The sequence below is a fragment of the Motacilla alba genome, chromosome 11 (genome assembly GCF_015832195.1).
Source record: "Motacilla alba alba isolate MOTALB_02 chromosome 11, Motacilla_alba_V1.0_pri, whole genome shotgun sequence".
Lineage (NCBI taxonomy): Eukaryota > Metazoa > Chordata > Aves > Passeriformes > Motacillidae > Motacilla > Motacilla alba.
In genome coordinates this window covers 19,772,149-19,793,256 of record NC_052026.1, presented here as the reverse complement: position 1 = coordinate 19,793,256, position 21,108 = coordinate 19,772,149, and the positions used below count along the sequence as shown (strand labels likewise).

Here is a 21,108-nt window from a genome sequence, read left to right as displayed (position 1 = left end):
TGGATGGATGGATGGATGGAGGGATGGAGGGATGGGTGGATGACCACAGAAGCTGCTGTTTTTCTGCTGCTTTGCTCCATTTCCCAAGGTTTGATTTTGCTCACAGGATCATGGAATGGTTTGGCTTGGAAGGGACCTTAAAGACCACCCAGTGCCACTCTCTGCCACAGGCAGGGACACCTTTCACTGTCCCAGTTTGCTCCCAAACCTGGCCTTGGGCACTTCCAGGGATCCAGGGGCAGTCATAGCTTCTCTGGGCACCTTGTGCCAGGGCCTCATCCTAAAAAATGTCTTCCTTCCCTTTTTTCATTCCTTCTTTCCTTCTCCTTCCCTCTCGGGAGCACGTGAGGGTTTGGAGGCTGCCTCTCACCTGGCAGGGCCTGGCACAGCTGGGCAGGCTCAGCAGGGACAGCAGCCAGATGCCCACAGGCGTTTTTCCTTCGGGCTCAGCTCGGCCGCCGAGGGCTCGGTGCCACTTGGATGTATGACAGCAGGTGGAAAGCCAGCAGTCTCCCTGGAAATGGCTGGAGGGGACTTTGATCTAAGCAGCTCTGTCAACAGCGTTAATACAATAAAAATAATCAAATTCACTCGGATGGAAATGAGAGATGGAGGGATCGGCAGACAGCAGCACAAATCCCAGGGAATAAAGAGCATGGGAGCAACAGCACATCCCCTCTGCAGCACCAGGAGCTCAGAGGCTTCTCAGAAGAGCCACGATCTTGAATTCATCAAAGTCACTGGGTTTTTCCCCCTTTTTTTGGGCAGGGCTTGGAGCAACCTGGTCTAGTGGAAGGTGTCCTTGTTCATGGGACAGGATGAGCTTAAAGGTCTCTTCCCATCCAATCCACTCCATAATTCTGTGAAATCCCAGCCCTGAGGGACTTGGCCACCACCTGCAGCCTGAAGGTCACGGGTGGGGACACCACAAGGGCTGGCAGTGAGCAGAACGCTGGCACAGAGTCGGGAAAGCCACGGCTGGGGTTTTGGGAACACCTTGTGCTGGCACTCAGCCTCACCTGTAAAACACTCACCTGGATGACCTGGAAGTGGCAGACACGGGGAATTACAGCCTGGATTCAGCTCTGATGGATCCTGCCAGTATGGTTTTGGCTCCAGGGTAACCAGTTTGTGCTTAATGGGGATAATTCACCCTGCAGATCCAATCCCTGTGACACGACACAACCCCTTCCATTCCCTCAAGGGTTTTTTACCACCACAGGACATTTGCCACCTCAGAGTGATCTCCAGAGGCTGCTGATGAGGCTGGGGCTGGCAGGGTGAGGATGGGGCCATGGGATTGCTCCTGGCACTGCTGGATAAATGAGACTTGGGAGAAACCCAGTCCCACTGACCTGATACCCACGAGAGATGGAGCAGGAGGCAGCAGAGGGAAGGAAGGCAGAGTAGGGGTAGGGATGGGGAAGGGAGTTCAAGCCTCCTGCCCGAGGGAAGGGGACATCAGGGAGGTCACCTGGCTGCTGAGGGGTTGTCCAAGCACCCCTTGACCCACCCTGAACCCTCCACTCCTGTCACTGCTCCCCTCCCTTGTTTCCAGCTCGGAGCTTTGCTCGGTTGGCGAAAGGGTTAAGTTTAATTTATACTGATTTCTATTTAATATCATTCTCTCCCCGTAGGAGCCGGCAGCTGTGAGCTGATTGTAGTCCCTCATTATGCAGTCTGTATCACTAATGGCCTGTGACAAAGGCATGCCATCTTCCCGGCCTTACCCCCGAGAGCCAATTAAACACACATACTCCCTTCCTGTTTGCGGCGCATTACAATGAAATTAAACTGAATTTCAAAATCATTTTCTCCTAAAGACATCTCTTTGCAATAATTAATGCACGCTATTCCTTTGCAGCTGAAATATTCATCAGGAGTGTTGACTAAAAAAATTTTTGAAGCTGATTGCCCTGCACCCCACGTGAGGGCTGGTGATGCTCCAGTCCCAGCCCGCGGTGCCCGCCTGGCCTGGGGACTCGCGGTGACACCGCTGGCAGAGTGAGCTCTGCTTCGGGACAGCAATTAGAATAAATCACAGCTTCTTCAGGAACCATCAGTAAATCAGGTTACACAGAAGGCATCAGAAATCCAGCCTGACTCCTGCCACCACAGCCACACAGTGAAGAGGGGAGTGGGGAAATCAGAGCTGTGGGTGTCATGGAATCAGAGAATCCCAGAATCACTGAGCTTGGAAAAGACCTACAAGGTCATCAAGTCCAACCTGTGACTGATCCCCACCTTGTCACCCATCCCAGGACACTGAGTGCCACATCCAGGCCTTCCTTGGACACCTCCAGGGATGGGACTCCAGCACCCCCCTGGGCAGCCCCTGCCAATGAACAACCCTTCCCATGAAGAAATTCCTGCTGATGTCCAACCTGAGCCTCCCCTGGCACAGCCTGAGGCTATTTCCTCAAATCACTGGTAGCCTGGAAGTAGAGCCCAACCCCCACCTAGCCTCACCCTCCTCTCAGGGGGCTCTAGTTGGTAGTTAATGATTCTGTGACACAGTCCCTGTGTAAATTGAGACAAGTCCCACCTGTCTGCAAAGCTGAATTCCCAGGAAAACATTAAGCAGTGGCATTTCATGCTCAGGAGCAAAGGACCCCAAACACCCCCCCTTACTTGGTGACTCACCATGGCCAACGCAGGCAAAGCCCCTTCCCGAGGCAGCGTCTGGAAGCACATCCAGCCTCCACTCCCAGCTCCAACCCCTCTCCAGCCCCTCACACCCACCCAGGGCTGCTGTCGTGTCCCCTGTCCCCGTGGCAGGTGCTGGGGCAGCCGTTCCCGTACCTGTCCGGAACCATCCGTCGGGCGTGAAGGCGTCCGCTGTCTCCTTGGGTCTGTTCCAGTACTCACGGAACACCGAGGGGCCCTTCACCAGCAGCTCCCCCTCCTGTCCCTCCAGGCCCGGGGTCACCTAGGACAGGCACACAGTGAGTGCAGCTCCCTGTCACTGTCCCCTGTCCCCCAGCAGCACGGCAGGCAGTGTGCAGGAGCCACGCCACGGGCTCTTCCAGCCCTGGCCAAGCTCCACCACACCCTGCCCACCTGCAGGACCTCTCTCCTCAGGTGGAAGGGCTCATCCAGGTGCTTTTGATGTTCCAAAGCACTGGAAATGAGCACCCGTGTTATATGAAAGCAAGGATTGCCATCCTGCAACTTCCAGCTGCTGGGAGAGAGGTCACACATGCAGACGGGCAGGAAATACTCCTGGGAATGGGACGGTCCTTTCTGAGCCCTTCCAGGGATCCTGGGGCAGCCACAGCTTCTCTGGGCACCCTGTGCCAGGGCCTGCCCACCCTACCAGCCAGGAATTCCTTCCCAATATCCCATCTCAAGCCGTTCTCTGTCAGTTGAAATCCACAAGCAAGGTGAGCAAAGCCACTGCTGGGGTGGAAGGGTGCTGTGGGATGTGCCTGGACAGGCTGCTCCACGGAGAACAGCTCAGTAACAGGAATTCCGAGCCACTTTCCCAGCCACTTTGTACTTGAGCGGCTGCAATGGTCAGGATCCATCTGGGACCCCAAAAATCAGCAGTGCCAGAATCAGGGCCACGAGGGAAAGCTGTAATAGCAGTGCTGGAGCGCCAGGCAGTCCCAGGGCAGGGCAGGCTCTCTGCAGCCTCTGATGGAAACAAAGCTTCCCTAATGGAAAACGTTTAGAAAACTGCTTCCATGGCATAATTTTAAAGTATTTCCTTCCTGATGGCCTGTCCTGGAGGATGGGGTGACAAGGGGATTTCTGCACACACAGCCCAGGCTTCCAGAGCCCTGGTTGGGGATCAACTCCCTGCCTGGAAGATGCTGCAGAAAAGAAAAGTTGTTAATGCCAATGAGGAATTTTGCTGAGTGATGGCAAGGTGGGGATGGTGTTGGGTGAGTTCTCCCCACAGATCTGAAAGATGGAGCTGAAGTCCAGACTATCCATGAGAGAAACCTGAGGTCTGGAGGGGCCTGGAGCAAAACTCCACATCTGCAGCAGCAAAGGGCACAAAGGATCCAAAAAAGGGCACAAAGAGACACAAAAAAGGGCCCAATGGGCATGAAGGGCACAAGAGGCACAAAGCCTCCATGGACAAGAGTGGCAGGGACATGGTGGGTGACACAGAGGGACCAGCAAGGCTGGTTTCAGGGCTCTCACAGGCTGTGTGGAGTTTTATGATGCAGCTCTTTCTTCTCACTCCTTGTGCTGGTCCAGCTGTGCTATCACAAAACCAGCAGCTTCCCTGAGCAGTGTCGTGGTGTTCAGGCTCCTTCCCACCCCCCAAAAGGGCTGGGGAGGGGATGGCAGAGCCAAGAACCTGCAAACAGTTCCCTGAACTTCACCTACACCCTGCCAGGCTCTGGCTTCTTGTCAGTGCTGAACACAGGAAGAGCTGTAAATCTGTCTGCTACAAAGCCCTACAGCCCCATCCTGCCCAGGATTCCACGGTGCCAGGTACCTGCACAGCCCCAGGGATCAATCCTGCCCTGATTTACCTGCACAGTGCCATGTCTGGTGTGAATCAAGCCTTGAACCCGCTCCAAATTTCCTGTCATATCAACTCAAATTTTGGCAGCGGCTCAACCCACATCTTATCTCGAGCAGAGCCCCTTGGCAGCAGGCACCTCCCTGTTGTGTAATTTAATGATGTTATGGCTGGCTTGCACACAGTAAAACAGAGAGGCCGTGACGTTATCTTAATAGGATTTTGCTCGCTGCACTCGCGGTGTCACCAGCACCGCTCCCCAGCGTGGCACGGGGGCACACACCGCCCCGGCCCCGCTCCCCCACAGCAGCAATTCAAACTCAAGGTTCATGGCATTTATCTCCTCCAAGCCCTCGTGCCCGATCCCTCTGCAGTCCCAGGTACACCACGCTGGCTGGCTCTGGGAGCAGGGATGGCAGCACACAGCTGGGCTGCTTGTTTCCTTTCTCGCTCCAGTCCTGGTGGCTCCTGTTGTTCCTGCACGGCTCAACGGCACCAGCAGCTGCTGGAGGCATCACATTGCTGAGTGATGCTCTCCCCCTCTCCCAGGGCCATATTTTAATGCATTCCTGCAAGTTTAACACCCAGGCACAGCGTGGCCCTGAAGGTTGTTAGAGAGCTCCCTGCTCTAAACCCAGTCGAGCTGGACCAGCCGGCTCACGAGATAAGATTCCATTTTCCACGCATGGAAATAAAAGGTTGTAATAAATCCTTTGAAGGCCTAAATCTGGGTGATTAGAAAATGCATATTTCCCCTCTCCCCGTTCCCATTTTACCTCTTTATTAGGAGGGTGGTTTGTAAAGAGCTGGGAATCCCTGCCTGGCACCGGGCCCTGGGATTTGTTCAAAGGGGCCGTTTGCTCCCTGCGGTCTCTGCCCCGCGCTCCGCCGGGAGCTGCAGCACGGAGCCTCTAATGCATCTCATGGAATTAGGGAAGGCTCAGAGCTGCATGTCCTCCTCTGGGAAGCAGGGAAAGCACGCTGGATTCCTAAGCAGAAACATGTGGGAGACACAGAGGGGAAGCTGGAAGGTGAGGTTTGAGGAGGTGAGAGTGTCTTCTTGGGCTGGGGATTGGAAGAAGACAGACTTTTAGGAGAAACCCCAAATATCTTCAGGCTGCAAACAGGTTTTAGAGAGATCCACTTAAACTCTACCAGATGCCTCCTTCCCCCTTCACCCCCCAAATACTCACAGAGTCATGGAAGTGTCTGGGTTGGAAGGACTTCGAAGTTTATCCAGTGCCACCATGGGCAGGGACACCTTCCACTGTCCCAGGGAGCTCCAAGCCCGGTCCAGCCTGGCACTGGACACTTCCAGGGATCCAGGGGCAGCCCCAGCTGCTCTGGGCACCTGTGCCAGGGCCTGCCCACCCTGACAGGGAAGGATTTCTCCCTGATATCCCATCTAAGCCTACCTCTTTTCAGTTTAAAGCCATTCCCTGTGTCCTGTCCCTCCATGCCTTGTCCCCAGTCCCTCTGCAGCTCTCCTGGAGCCCCTTTAGGCCCTGCCAGGGGCTCTGAGCTCTGCCTGGAGCCTTCTCCTACACAGGGACCTGAAGTTGGTTTTGCTGAACTTCTTTCCTGGGGGAGCACCAAAGGCTGTGGATCAGAGCATCATCTCTCAGCAGGGACCTCAAAAGGGACCTTGTAATTCCATGAAGCAAAAGCATTTTGACTTGTGGGGAGGAAAGAAATGCTCCTGCAGCCCTGCCTCCTCCCTGCTGTGCTGCTCGGCTTGGAAGTGCTTGGCATTTTTCCCCACCTTGTAAATAAATGATTAGTGTGATCAAAATAATTAAGCAACTGAGCCCTTAAGTGACTAATAGAAGACAATAATTTATGTATGTGAGGTTTATGGAAGTGACAGAGCCCTTTTACCTCTTCTGCCAGAGAAGTCACTTTCTCCTGGTGTTTGTTGGGCTTTTTTAACATGCCAGAGCACAGGAAACAATACAACAAAGCCTGAAGGACTGATCCAGCTCTGTCCTGCACCCTAAGTAAGGCTCCCCACTCCTCTGCTGGACCTTAACTGCCACCAGCACCTCCAGACACCTCCCTGTCCCCTCCATCACCCCTTCAAGGCTTTGGTGGCCCAGAGCCTTGTCCCAGAATCCCAGGATCACTGAGGCTGGAAAAGAGCTTCAGGATCATTGAGTCCAAGCTGTGCTCAATCCTTGTCCCCTGCCCAGAGCACTGAGTGCCACATCCAGGTGTTCCTTGGACACCTCCAGGGATGGGGACTCCAAACCTCCCGGGCAGCCCCTGCCAATGCCTGAACACTCACTCCTTCCATGACAAAATTCTTCCTGATGTCCAGCCTCAGCCTGCCCTGGTCCAGCCTGAGGCTGTTCCCTCTGCTCCTGTCCCTGCTCCCTGGAGCAGAGCCTGATCCCCTGGCTGTCCCCTCCTGGCAGGAGCTGTGCAGAGCCACAGGGCCCCTCTGAGCCTCCTTTTCTCCAGGCTGAGCACAGCATCCAACAGCTCAGCCCCTGCTGACCTGCACAGAGCAGGGCAGCTCCAGGCCTGGCCCAGACTCCGCTTTTCCAGATCACACCACAGCCAGGCCTGGTGTGGGAGGTGAGGATGTGCTCACCTGGCTCCTGAAGGAAGCTGGAGACAATAATAACCTGCTTGCCAGTGCCTTTAATCACCATCTCCCAGGGCCACACTGGAATGGATGTCCTAGGACTGGGAGATTTGTTAGAGCATTACCAAATTCCCAAGCAATCTGAACTTTCCTGCACATTCCTAATTAAAAATTCCCTGCTAAGTTGCCTGGTTTTGTAAAGGCATTATCGTTCCTTGGAGCTCCGTGTCCTGCAGCATCCACACAAGCCTGGCAGGAGGCAATTTAGACACTGAACAATTTTCCTCCTGCTGGAAAAAGGAAGATTTCTGCTCCTCAGGGACACAGCACAGAGAGAGTAAGGAAAAAATAAAACCCCAACCTAAAAACCCCAAGCTCAGGCTGTAATCTGCGAGGCCACATTTCACATCTGTTTTTGCAATGTTAACTTTTATAAAAGGGCTGGGAATAACACAATCCATTTACTTTTCATTTTGAAGAGTTATAAATTTAAAAGCAAGGCTGGTGCACAGTGGAGCTGGAACACTGAAACTTATTTTCAAACAACCCAACCCTCTACTTACAGCAAATGTTGCTCCACTGAAAACAAAAGTGATTGTCTATATTTTTAGGCAATACTGATTTTTTAGGTTACCAGCCTGATCAGCTCCAGATGATCCCAAAAGCCAAGCCAAGTTTGGGAAAGGTCAGCCCTCCCCGCAGTTGTTCATGGACACAGAACTTCTTGATCTATATTAACACCATAAATTAAATGTGTAAGGCTGTTGCAGAGATGCCAGCAGCTCTCCACGCTGCTGTTCTCATCCCTGTCATTTGCAGGCTCCCTGGGATAATAAATGAGGTGAGATGTCAGCACATCTTCCCACTGCCCCGGCTCTCCTCCTTGGGGGAAGGCTCCTCATGTGCCCTCAGCTGATTCTGGGCTCGGGGCAGGCAGAGGAGCAGGCAGGAACTCTGTCACTGGCCCACCTTTGGTTTGGTTTCCTTCAGCCTCCCCTAAAAGCGCAGTCTGGGGGCTGTGATGAGCTGTGACTGCACACACACCCTGCCCACAGCCTCTGACTGCTCCCTGTGCTGAGCCATCCCCTGCTCCCCCGGCACTGGGACAGCTCCTCCTGCTTCAGCCTCTGCTCCAGCACCTCCCTGCCACAGCCAGGGCTCTTCCACAAACACCCCAAATCCTCCCTCAGCTACAAACGGGAATGTTCTAGTGGAAGGTGTCCCTGCCCATGAACTTCATCCTTCCAACCCAAACCAGTCTGGGGTGCTATGGAAGAACAAAACAACAACAAAGAGATTCACAGAGGTCCTGAGGGTGCTGTGACAAAGGTGAGCTCCAAGGAAACCCTTGTGGAAAGAGGGTTCCTCTTGACAGACGGATTCAACTTCCATGTGCAAGGAAATATTCTCCTGGAATCGAGGCTGCCCCTGGGATGAGAAGAGTTTTCAGCTGAGGAACAAGGGGACATGATGCTACTGCAACCTCTGCTTCTACTTTTGCTACCAGGAGGAAATAAAACAGAGCGATGGCCACAAATTAAAAAAAAACAAAACAAATCCAAACAAACCAGAGGGCAGACAGAAAGAAGGAAGGAGATATAAATACATCTGAGAAAGGAATCAATGCCTGAGTTGAGTAGAACAGCATGTGATCAATGAGAAGCAGCTAAAATGTTTATACAGGAACAAAAGCAGCCTGGGCAACAAAGTGGAGACTCTTGAATTATTTGGTCAGGACACAAAACAGGATCCTGAGGAGATGAGAGAAATATGGCAAAAAAAAAAAAAAGATAACTGGAACACACACAAGTGCAGTGTCCAGCACTGAGAGGGCTTTGGAAGGAGCTGAGGCAAATGGAAAATGGGAATAAATGCAGAGTGTTTTTATCAAAGGTGGACTGTGCCAGAAATCCTGAGGGTTGGGGTTGCAGAGAGAAGAAAAGCTGCAGATCTAATCCAGACTGCCTTCAACAACACATTCCCCACACTGCCACATGGAAGGGATCATGGAGGTGAGAGAAAGCTCCTCTTGGGAGATGGAATGGGGATGCTGGAGGTAAAGTTCACCATCCAGGTACCAACACGTGAGGATGGGATGGAGCAGGGACAAGAAACCCAGTGAAAAACTGGAGGAGAGCTGCTCTGGAATGGCAGGAGCACTGCGGACAAGGAATGAACAGCTCTAGGCTGAGGTCTGAATGGGATAGGAAAGGAACAATCCAAGTGTTGCTTTTGGGGCAGCCAGAGACAGGACTGCCCACCCAGGTGATCACATCCTGGCCATTGTCAGGAATGCCAGGCACGGGGGGGCACATGCTCATCTCTGGAGAAGAGCCAGCTACAGCCTGACCGGCTGTTCTGGGATACCTGGATGGGTGAGGAGAATCCCACAGGGATACCCAAGTACCCAGACCCATGCCAGGCACGGGGGGCACATGCCCATCTCTGGAGAAGAGCCAGCTACAGCCTGACCAGCTGTTCTGGGATACCTGGATGGGTGAGGAGAATCCCACAGGGATACCCAGACCCACACCAGCCACAGGCAGAACCTACGGGGTGCCCAGTCCTCCAAGACAACCCTGGCAGCTCAGTGGGCTCTGAGGAGATCTGGGATGAACAGGAGCGAGGTGGAGCCGCTCCTGGTCCCCTCCACAGGGACATCAACAGCCAAGAGCTGCAGCCACAACCACGGGTGACAGAGGCAGCTGCCCCCAGCCCTGCTGAGGTGCTGGCAAGCAGCAGCGAGCTGTGAGCAGATGGCACAGACACGGGGGGCACGGGAGGAGGGGACAGAGATGCTGGTGGCTTCGGGGAGGGACGGCCGCAGCCGAGCCGGTTCCCGTCCAGGACGACAGCTTGCATATGGATAAACGAGATAATTACAACCTTTGGAAGGGGGGGAAGGCCGTGGCACAGCGTCGTCCTGCTGCCAGCTCCTGCCAGCCATCCGTCCCCACGCTCCCTCCGCAGCCTCACACGAGGAAATTGCTCGCCATAAAAGCCCTGGCTGCAGCCCTGCCTCGGCTACAGCTGTGAAGCCATTTAGCTATTGATAGCCCCCCATTGTCAGCACTAGGGTTGGGCTTTGGTGAGAGAGAGCAATTTGGGAGAGATGAAAAAGAAAAAAAAAAAAAAACAAAGAGAGAAATCCAACAAAAATGACAACCCAAAAAAGCCAACAAACAAACAAGTGAAGAAGGAGAGAGACAATACCCGACAGCTTGCAGGGTTTCCAGGCCTCTGCCAGCTGGGAAGCTGAGCGTATGAAATATGCATTGCTCTGAACAAAGCAAACCCAAACGTTCAGAGCTGGAGAGCTGTAACCCTTTCCTGGGCACCACAGCCACAGGGAGAGCTGCCAAAAATTCAGGGGCAAACACCCCATGGGAAGAAGCACCCCGGGCTGTGGGTAAGGATTCCTGAGCCTGAAGGGTCAGACGGGCCCAGCAGGCAGCTGCCCAAGGAAGGTGGGAGGCTGAGGAACTGCTCTGGATGCCAGTGGCTCCAGGAGCAGGATGTGGGATGACTCAGGGCAGGCAAAGCCATGCTGTCCCTGACACCCACTACCACACCTCTGCTCCCAGTGATGCTGGAGAAGAAGCCCCTCTCCCAGGGCTCCAGGAGCAGCTTCTCTCCAGGGGACAGCTCTGCATCCCCCAGTCCTGCACAGGCAGGAGGTGGGGACACAGCTGGAGCTGTGGCTCTGATGGCACTGTCACTCCTGCCCTCGCTGGCCTGTCACAGGTGTCCCCAGGCTGGAGCAGAGGGGATGTGTCAGGCTGGAGCACCTTGTGTGGTGTGGGCAGCCCAGGCAGCCTGGCCCAGCCCACTGGAGAGCAGCACAGGGTGCACAACATCCACGGGAAGCAGCAGGAGAAGGGCTGAAATCCTGAGCAAACGGGATGAACACAGCACAGGGCTCCTGAGAGGAGACTGAAGGACTGAAGGAAAGGAATCCAAAAGAAATCTCCAATCAAGGGATGGGAGAAAATGCAGGGCAGAACAGAGATCCAGCAAACTTTCAGCTAAGTAGATTATTGATCTTCAGGGTGTGCCAGGAACCAGCTTTGCAAATTACAGCGGTCCCCTGCTGCAGGCTCAGGCAGTTACCGGATGGCAGGGCAGGAACACTCCCCAGCTCCCTGCTCCTGCCACCCACAGGCTGCCTCCTCCTCCTCCTCCTCCTCCTCCTCCGCTCCTGTTTGGATCGCACATGTCCAAAGGGCGCGGGCACGAGAGGAAAGGGAGAGACGGTGTTAGTGGGGAAGGAACAGTGTTAGTGGGGAAGGAACAGTGTTAGTGGGGAATGAACAGCTCGGAGAAGGCCGGCTGAGGTGGGGCAGGAGGCAGGAGCCCAGCCCAACGCGGGCGGGGAAGGCGCTGACCCTGCAAGGCTCCGCACACAATTCCCTTGGCGAGGGCAGCGCTCTCTGCCCGCTGTCGGGAGGGCTCTGCAGGCACGGCCGAGGTGTGAACGCCTCGCAGACTGCCCTGACGATGCCTCAGCCCCGGCACAGAGATCACCTGCTCGCAGGAGCCCGGGGAGGAGAGATGGCTCAGAGCCCAGCATCCCCCTGGATCAGCCCCATGGTGCTTGAATCACGGAATCACAGAATATCCTGAGCTGGAAGGGACCCACAAGGATCATCAATCCAACCCCAGCCCTGCACAGACACCCCAACAATGCCACCCTGGGCCTCCCTGGCAGCACTATCCAAACCCTCCTGGAGCTCTGGCAGCCTCGGGGCCGTGCCCATTCCGCGGGCAGGCTGGTCAGTGCCCAGCACCCTCTGGGGGAAGAACCTTTCCCTGATATCCAACCTAAACCTCCCTGGCACAGCTCCAGCCACTCCCTGGGTGCTGTCCCTGGTCACCAGAGGGAAGAGATCAGTACCTGCCCCTCTGCTGCCCCTCACAAGGACACTGAAGACCCCTGAGGTCTCCCCTCAGTCTCCTCCAGCCCTCAACCACTATAAGGCTCAGAGCCCTCCTACAAGGGAGGCGAGGAAGGATTTGTTCATGCTTCTCCCAGGAGGCAAGGGAAAGGCCACAGGGTTATCTGGTGGCACAGGCAGGGTGACAGCAAGCAGCTCTTCCCATGCCTGGGCCAGCCCCTGTGCCGTGGAGGAGCTGGTTTTAACAAAGCCGGGCCTTTCCCGGACTGCTGGAGCGTGATGAGCACTCGGACTGTCAGATCCGCCTCGTTTTAAATAAATTCCACTGACGCTGTCTCTCCTGACATGAATTATTAACCAAGCATGATGCACACAGTGCCAGCAGCAACGGCTGGGGCGGGCACTGAGCAGGTGAGGCCCTGCCTGGGAGCGCAGGTGTGAGGCACAGGAATTCCAGCATCCCTGGGAGCAGAGGTGTTGTCACCATGGCTGCCACCTGGTCACGCCGGGGAAAGTCACACTCCGTGCCCAGGGCACATAAAGCCCCAACTCCTGGCATCTCCACGCATCCATCTGTGCCAACACACGCTGGGAGCGGGGACTGTTTTTCCCACCTTGTGACAGTCCCAGGGACAGAGGCAGCTGGCTCTGCTCTGCTCCTGGAAATGTTGTGGATGTCCTGGAGGTGGTACCCGACCAGCCACTGTCTCCTAGGGTGGCCTGAACAGATGGGACCATTGCTCTCCCTTCAGCCTGAGGAAACTCCCAGTTAAAGTGGGGCAAGAGGAATGGTGGGTGAGACGAGAGGAACCAACCCATGAGCCGATGCCCAGAGGCAAATTACCAGCTCCCCACACCCTCCCGGGCTGATGACTTGAGAATTCACCAGAACATTCAAAAGGTCCCCAGGGGAGAGCCTGACGGAAAGTGAACCATCAGCAAGGGGCAGGGAGCCAAGGCCAGCACTGGTGGGAGCTCCTGGAAGAATTGTGAGCTGTGGGTATGGACCACGCTGGGGGCTGCAGGCTGCAGGTGAGAAATCACCAGGATAAAGGGCAATTCCTCTGCCCCCAGAATAAACCCAAGCAGCCTGAAGCCAGAGGAAAGAGGAGAGTTATGCGAATCCCAGCTCTGTGAAGCTCTGGGGAGGTGGTGGGCTTCCAGCACCAGACACAGATCACCTGGGCTCCCCTTCTCTGATCACTCAGCGCGTTGAGAAGGAAGGGGAAAGAGTGCTGAGCAGAAAAAATAACATTCCATATTTTTTCCTCTCATAATTCAGTAGAACAACATCCACATTTCATCCTGGAAGGAGCTGCACTTTGGGGATTCTCGTGTCTGAGACCTAATTTGTAAAGCGCCCAGGGATCCCTGAGGGGAAAAAAGCATTATAGGATCATTATTAAAAGGGACACGTTATATTTCATGTCTCAGCTCCACACAAGTGGAAAAAAAAGGCCAAGAGCAAACTCTGGGATCAGAGGACAAACCTGTGAAATATAACACACATCCAGGAAGTGACAAAAACAGAACACGGAGAGTCTCCTGCTCTGCCCACTGCTCAGCCACACCACAGCAGTGACACAGAGTAAAGAGCAGCAAAGAGGGTTTTTTTAATAAAAGCCACAATCTGTGGTCCCTCTCTGCTGTCCCCCAGGCTGCTTTACAAGTCTGGGGTGGATCCAGCTCTTACAGCATCAGAACACAAAACACAACCTGAGCACAGCCCACCCACGGGGCTGCCTGTGGTCCTGCTGGCTCCTCCACCTGCCACCAGATAATTTAGACAAAAAAAGATTTTCTCGAGCCTCTCAGCAGTGCTTACACCAGCAGTGTCTCTGCCACAGCCCTTTCAAACCCTCAGCCTGTAGGTGGCTGGATGAGAAGCCATTTCCCAGGGGAATGAGCAAAGGAACCTATTTCAGGTTGAATCTCACGCCTGCCTGTGTCCCACCCACGCAGTGTCACTGCTGGGGTCACTGCTGTCACACGCAGCAGTTATCTGCTCAGCCAAGCCCAGACATCACCAGGGATGGATCTGCCAGAGCAGCACAACACCCACGGTGAGGGTGTGGAGGGGAGGGGGCAGGAATGCAGACCCTGCTCAGCCACTTCTGTGGCAAGAGACAGCCTGGACCTTGGGCTGGGGCTGCTGCAGCAGCAGGGAACACTCAGCACCCAGCACTGGGGTGGATTATGGTTCCCATCCCAGACGCCTGACCCCTGCACTCAGAACTGCAGGTGCAGGTACCATGTGGAGCTCAGCATGGAGCTTGACTTCCATGGAAACCTGATGGGTTTCCCCCAGTGCTGTTTCAAAATGAGTGCAACCCCCAAGGCCAGCAGTCCTGCCCTTCCAAGCACAGAATCATGGAACGGTTTGGGCTGGGAGGGACCTTAAAGCTCATCTTGTTCCATGGGCAGGGACTTCCACTAGACCTGCTCTTCAGAGTGGAATAGAATAGGTTTAGATTGGATATTGGGAAGGAATCCCTCCCTGTGAGGATGGTGAGGCCCTGGCACAGGTGCCCAGAGAAGCCGTGGCTGCCCCTGGATCCCTGGCAGTGCCCATGGCCAGGCTGGACAGGGCTGGGAGCAGCCTGGGACAGTGGGAGGTGTCCCTGCCATGGCAGGGGTGGCACTGGATGGTCTTTAAGGTCCCTTCCAACCCTGTCCATTCCATGATTGTATGGACAGCACTTGTCCAGTCCATAAAGCACCACGGCTACAGGAACCCACCAACAAAGTACAACAAACTCTGCCACTGAATTCTGGGAACAGGAGCAGCACCAGCCTCGGGCTTTCAGAGGCTGGGAAGGAGAGACCTTTCCCTGAGTGGAGACCTTTTCAAAGTGAAGCAGTGGAGAGGAGGAGGCAGTACCTGTGTGCTGTTCTCGTCGCCCTGGGCGTGGATGGTGTAGGAGCGAGCGCCGTCCCGCAGGGTCTCGCTGGCGATGCGCACTGCCACGCCGGGCAGCGGGGTGCCCACGGAACCTGGGGAGAGAGCAGCGTGGAAACGGGCACAGCCCCGGGAAAGCACACAGCCAGGGATGCAAACTGCAGCTGCTCGCCTAGCAATGGCTCCTGCAGGCTGTGCTGGCCTAAAGGACTTCCTAGCGGGGGTGTCCCTCCAGGAAGGCGGCGATCCCACCGCGTGTCAGGAGCAGGCAGTGCTGGGAATGCAAACACAAACGTGTCTCCAGCCCTGAACACACTCTCTTGGCCACTCTTTGAAGACATCTGCACCTCTTCAGAGCTCAGGAATGAAGCTGTTTCTTCTTTTTTTTTTTTTTTTTTTTTTTTTTTTTTTTTTTTTTTTTTAAGAAAAAAAGAAAGGCACCACAAAACCTACACAAAGCTGTGAAAAGAGAGAGCACAGCGATTACTCTGCTCCTCTACGGCCTGCACCTGACAGGGGAGGCAAAGGCTTAACAGCTGAGAATTGCCAGGGATTATCTCAGTTTTAGGAGACATCAATAGACTGGATAGAAAACATCACAGGAGAAAAGCAGGGATCAAAACCACCCCGTTCTTCCACAGGTTTCAATTTCAAAGCCAAGGAGCTGACACAGTGTCACAACGACCACTGCTGAGCTCCAGGCTGCGTCTGGGACCCAGAGCTCCCCATCCTGCAGCTTTCCCACCCCCTGCTTCAGTGCCTGTTCTTCCTGGGGAGCATCTGAGAGCTCAGCAGAGAGGGCAGCTCTGTTCCTGTGACCTGTGGGATGGCCAGCAGATCTCAGCAGGTCTCGCTTGGCCTCTCATTCCTGTGACAGAATGGGGCCTGTGACCTTCATCCCCTGTGAGCAGGGACAGGGACAGCAGCTCACAGCAACGTGTGGCTCAGCAGGACTGGACAGGATTGAGTTTCAGTTGGAGAAGGACTTTTGACAAGGGCCTGGAGTAGCAGAACAAGGGGGAATGGCTTCCCACTGCCAGAGGGCAGGGATGGATGGGATATCAGGGAGAAGTCCTTCCCTGTGAGGGTGCTGAGGCCCTGGCACAGGTGCCCAGAGCAGCTGGGGCTGCCCCTGGGTCCCTGGAAGAGTCCAAGGCCAGGCTGGATGGGACTTGGAGCACTCTGGGATGGTGGAAGGTGTCCCTGCCCGGGGCAGGGGGGATGGAACGAGATGAGCTGAAGGATCCCTTCCAAACCAAACCATTCTGTGATCCTACAAATTGGTAACTGTGCTCTTTAAAGGATGATCAATTTTTTCCCCTGAAGTGCCTCCAGTTGATGCTTTCCAGGTCTGCCAGGATCACCTTGACACTGGGAATTCCCTAGAGCAGGGAGTGCAGGACCTGGAGCTCAGCCCTGTCTTCCTCTTGCCACTCATATGTCAGGCATTTGGATTCAAGTGGCCTTTTCCCTGTCCTGGTCTCACTCTCCTGTTGAAGCCCTGGAGATCTGCTATCCATGACATCATGATTTTGTCTGCTACATTGGTCAGTTGCCATGGAAATGGATATGTCGTCGTAGCCCAGATTTATGGCATCCCTGCAGGATCAGCCAGGAGCAGATGGGCTATGAGGGAGTGAGATTTTATTGCAGCAAAACTACCCGAACAATTAGCAAATCTGGCTGGAAATAAACACAAAGCGACGTGGCAGCTCCGTGATCCGTGTCTGCTCTGCTCAGAACTGCCTTTGGCACTCTGGTCACCCAGCACAGCCACGTCTTCCCCTCACCACCAGCACCCCTGGGCTGCTCCCACCTCCAGGCCAGACACTGCCAGGAATCAGAGACGCAGGGCTGCAGCAGGGCAAGGAGGCAGGCACGAGCCAGAAGTGCCCTGAGGTACCGTGTCGAGGTATTTATGGAATCAGAGAATCACAGAAGTTGGATCCCACAAGGATCATCAAGTCCAGCTCCTGGCTCTGCACAGGACAACCCTAAAAATCACACCATATGTGTTATAAACAATCTTGCACCTGCCATGAGAGGCTCCAAGAGGCCTCAAAGCAAGTAACAAGTCACAGAAAACACCCTCAGCATTGCATGGAAGGTTGCTGGAGCCACCTTCTAGACTTCTATGGGAACAGTTTCTCCAGGGTGAAAAACTGTGTGTGAACAGACTCCAATCTGCCCACAAAACATGGCACGTCTGTGGGCAGGCACCGCAGAGTCAGTCCTGGAAAGCTCATGGAGGGAGCAGAAACCAATGCAAGGAACTGCCAGGGGCTCTCACAGACTTGGAATTTTACAAATCAAGATCTGCCAGATGCCTTTCTGGAAGATGCTCCTCCCCTGGATGCAAGCTGCTGACCTCAACATGGAAATGGGCAGGGATTCATGGGCAGCAGGACTCCAGGATTAGTGCCCACTGCTGGTCCCAGCCCTGGGGAGTCAGACACCAAAGATCAGCACAGGGCTGGCACAGAGGAGGTGACATGTTCCCCACACAGCGTTTCAGATCACAGTTACTAACACAGCCCCACCAGTTCCTCTCCTACTTGGCTAAAATAAAACCAGCATGTAAAGCAAGTCCCTGGTGGAGAGCTGCTTCCTTATGTTTCTGTCTGGAGAAGCTCTTCTGTATTTAGGAAAAGTGACAAACTTTGAAATCAACATCTGTAAAGGCTGAAAAAGCTCCTACCATTGATTAGAGCTCCACAAACCTGACAGGATTAATAGAATTTGTGCAAAATCAATGACTAGAGCTTCCCAGGCCCATCCACCGTGCCAAAACACACCCTGTGCCAACTCCAACAAGTCAGCAGAAATTTGGGCCCGTTCCCAAAGGAGCAGCCCCCGAGGCGCTGCCTTCATCAGGCCACAGTTGGGGTAACCAGAAGGGGTCAACACTCTGCATTGGCTTCCTTTTGTCCCCAGCCATAACCCTGAGGGGAAACTGGGGAGAAATGTCTGCTCCTTCCCCTCTGCATCCCTCCAATTTGCAGACTCCTGGATGTTAAGCAATGCTGGCACCTCTCCCGCGGTGTCACCGGGCCGCAGGCAGGAGGGGGTGACACCATTCTGCTTTCACCCCTTCTCCTCTGTTTAAAAAAGTTGTCAGCTCTTCCCAGATAAATTTAATTGGCCCCGTGCTCTGTGTCCTTCGGTGTCTGGGTAGCTCGGTGCTGCTGTGTCCCGGGAGGGTTGGAACAGGCCAACGATAAGGCACTCAAGGATCTCACTGTCAACAATACACGGAGTCCCCGCTGTAGCAGCTATTAGCTGCCTCTGATCTAAACCTCCAATTAAAGTGGTGATTAGGCCCAGTGAGGCATTCTCCGGCCATGAATTATTCATCTCCCTTCACAGTAACAGCACCAGGGGGGATTAGAATGAGAGCTGGTGAAAACAGAGGCATTTTAAGCAGGGTTTTAACCATATACAAGCAAACATTTATCTTTCAAATCTTTCATCTTTGCTGCTTCTGGAAATTAAAGCTCCCACACGCCCATCCCTGCCCCTTCAGACCAGTGCTGTGGGTGGAGAGTGGGGACACACTGCTGGGGACCCCACTGGGGACACGGGCAGGATGGGCAGGGTCCAAGGACTCCGCCTTTCTCCTGCCACACCAAGTGCCTGCAAGAGGGCAAGGCAAGCCCCAGGATCTCTCCTCAGAGGCTCATGAATCACAGAATGGTTTGGAAGGACCCTAAAGCTCATTTTATTCCACTCCCTGCCATGGGCAGGGACACCTTCCACTAGCCCAGGGTGCTCCAAGCCCCATCCAACCTGGCCTTGGACACTTCCAGGGATCCAGGGGCAGCCACAGCTTCTCTGGGCACCCAGAGAAGGGCCTCACCATCCTCACAGCCAAGAATTTCTTACTAATACCTAATCTAAACCTAACGCTAATTGTGAAGCCATTCTGCCTTGCCTTGTCACTCCCGGCCCTTGTCCGAAGTCCCACTCCATCCTCGTAGGTCCTTTCAGGAACTGGAAGGCCTCAATTAGGTCACCCCAAAGCTCTCTCTTCTCCAGGCTGAACAATCCCAATCCTCTGAGCAGAGCTGCTCCACCCCTCTGGCCCTCCAGGTGCCTCCTCTGGGCTCACTCCAACAGGTCAAAGCAGGGGAGAAGGACGTGTGCTGCTCCCACTCCAGGAGAGATCCTCTGGCAGATGTCCCCTGCTCCCAGCCCACCATCAGCTGCCTCTGGGACCTCTGTGGTACCTGGTGACCTCCTCCCCAGCCTCTAACAGGGCACTAGATCAAAAGCTTTTTCACAGCTCCAGTAAATTATGCCTCAGCTTCACCCATCTGCTTCCCAGCTGACACTTCCTGAAATAAATTAATCAAGCCTATTCAATTATAGCCTCATTTCTGTACGGTTTCTTGCTGATCCCCACCTTTGCGAGACACTTCTCTCCCCTCTCAGGGCTGCAGGAGCCCCTGGATGGGGCTGGAGTGACAGTCCCCAGCCCCTCTGCTTTGGCTGCACAAGAGGGTTTGTGCCCAGGTCCCCTGCAGACCCCAGGATCCACGGGGATGATGCCTCAGGAGCATGGCCACCAGCTCCGGGGCAGGAGCTGCCCTTCTGGGTGCCAGCTGGTGCACTGCCATGCTACTTTCAGTCTTATTCCTTTTCTCTTTTAGTCCCCTGGGAAATTTCTGGAGTCTCCACTCCTTTTCCCTCCTGAGAATCAACAAAAAGCCAATATACCACAGGGACAGTGCAGTGATCCCTGCCCTGTCAGCCTGGGGTGTGGGGCTCGCACACAGCTCGAGCTCCTGCAGATGGGAGCCTCGTTTTTCCTGCCTGCCTCCCTGTCCTGCCTGCAGGGATGGGGCTGCTGGAGGAAGATAAAACTGCCTGAGGTGGGGTGAGGGAATGACAGTTACCCTGCAAAAGTAAAACAGAGTTTGTATTTCAAGCTGTTCTCAGGCTGAGGAGTCAACGAGGGGGAGTTTTGGCTTCTCCTCTCCCTGTGCCACCCCTGCAGGACCCAGCTCCCGCATCCCATGGGATTGGGGTGCTGTGGGAAGCTGTGACACCCAGGACCCCCTCTGGGGTAACACCAGTTCCCCAGGAGGCTGCATATGGTGCCATGCCTGCACAGACAGCCTGTGGGGAGGCAGGTGGCACAGGGTGGGCACACAGATGGCCACGCTCCAACCACAGGGAGAGTGGGGGCATTTTACATTTGCAACGTCTCAGATCAATTTATTTCTAGGTTCCAGAAAGTACAGCTATGGAGAGGAATCACAAAGTGTAGCTCAGAGAAGGGGGGGAAAGACAAGGAGAGAACAGGCCCAGAGTGTACAGCGAGGTGTGACAATTTTGAATTCCTGAGGAGGCAAGAAACAGGCACTAAAATAAGAGTGAGCAGACGTCCTATTTTGAGTGTTCAGCACTGATGGGTTGGACAAGCACTGCTGTGTGGAGAATCCTGTGTGACACCACCCAGAAATACAGCTCCAGGCAGCAGGAGCTGAAGAAACACTCCCTCAATTCACTAAAACTTTGGAAGTAATAGAGCATCAGTCTGGAGCGTGCCAGCCTGGTCAGGCAGCGGGCACCACTGCCAGCTCTGCACACACAACTTTGATCCCTGGGAAACCCAGCAGCCACTTCCCACACATCCATGTCCTGAGTCCCCAGGGCCAATTCCCAGCACCCTTGTTCCTAGCGTGGCCTCTCCTCTCTCACGTGCAGGGAACAGCCCAGAGCACTCCCAGCACACGCCTCCAAACAGGGGCACCCCTGCAGACTCCTACCTGGCACACGGACTCCATGCAAAGGGTTAGAAAGCGCCATCCCAATCTCAGTCATCCCGTACCTCTCCAGCAAGGTGTGCCCTGTGATGCTCTTCCACTTCTCCAGGACAGGCACGGGCAGGGCTGCTGAGCCTGACACCATTAACCTGCACAGGGAAAGGCCAGGTAAGAGAGTATCCCAGAGCACCTTTGCTCCAGGGAATTTGCAGCCTGACACAGGGGCACAAACAGCTCTACGTAAAACCTGCAGCCCCAAAATGCTTTTAATCAGGACCAAAGATGTCCCTCACATTCTCAGCCTGATATGAGGTTTAAGTGAACCAGGACAGCCTCTTAAAAGAGATCCTGGAGCACAAGCCTGGGCTGCAGGACAAAGCCCTCAGCCACGTGTTACACAGGGTGACACATAACGAGCCCCTTCTGGCTCTCCCACGCAAGAGCGGCTCATAATTAAATAATGTCACCCTTGTTCCTGT

The 21,108-nt window shown here is 54.5% G+C and overlaps 1 protein-coding gene across 3 annotated transcripts in view; it reads right to left on the bottom strand.

Moving 5' to 3' along the window:
- ACSF3 (acyl-CoA synthetase family member 3) overlaps nt 1-21,108 on the bottom strand; it is a 51,166-nt gene that overhangs the window by 15,317 nt on the left and 14,741 nt on the right. For 2 of the 3 annotated variants that reach the window (XM_038148608.1, XM_038148607.1), the window contains exons 5-7: nt 20,633-20,778; nt 14,844-14,956; nt 2,803-2,929 (exon numbers count right to left, since the gene is read on the bottom strand). In XM_038148608.1, coding sequence (XP_038004536.1) covers nt 2,803-2,929; nt 14,844-14,956; nt 20,633-20,778 — 386 coding nt within the window. Of the gene's footprint in view, nt 1-370; nt 552-2,802; nt 2,930-14,843; nt 14,957-20,632; nt 20,779-21,108 lie in introns of all 3 variants that reach the window. The other variant, XM_038148609.1, reaches the window with a different exon arrangement.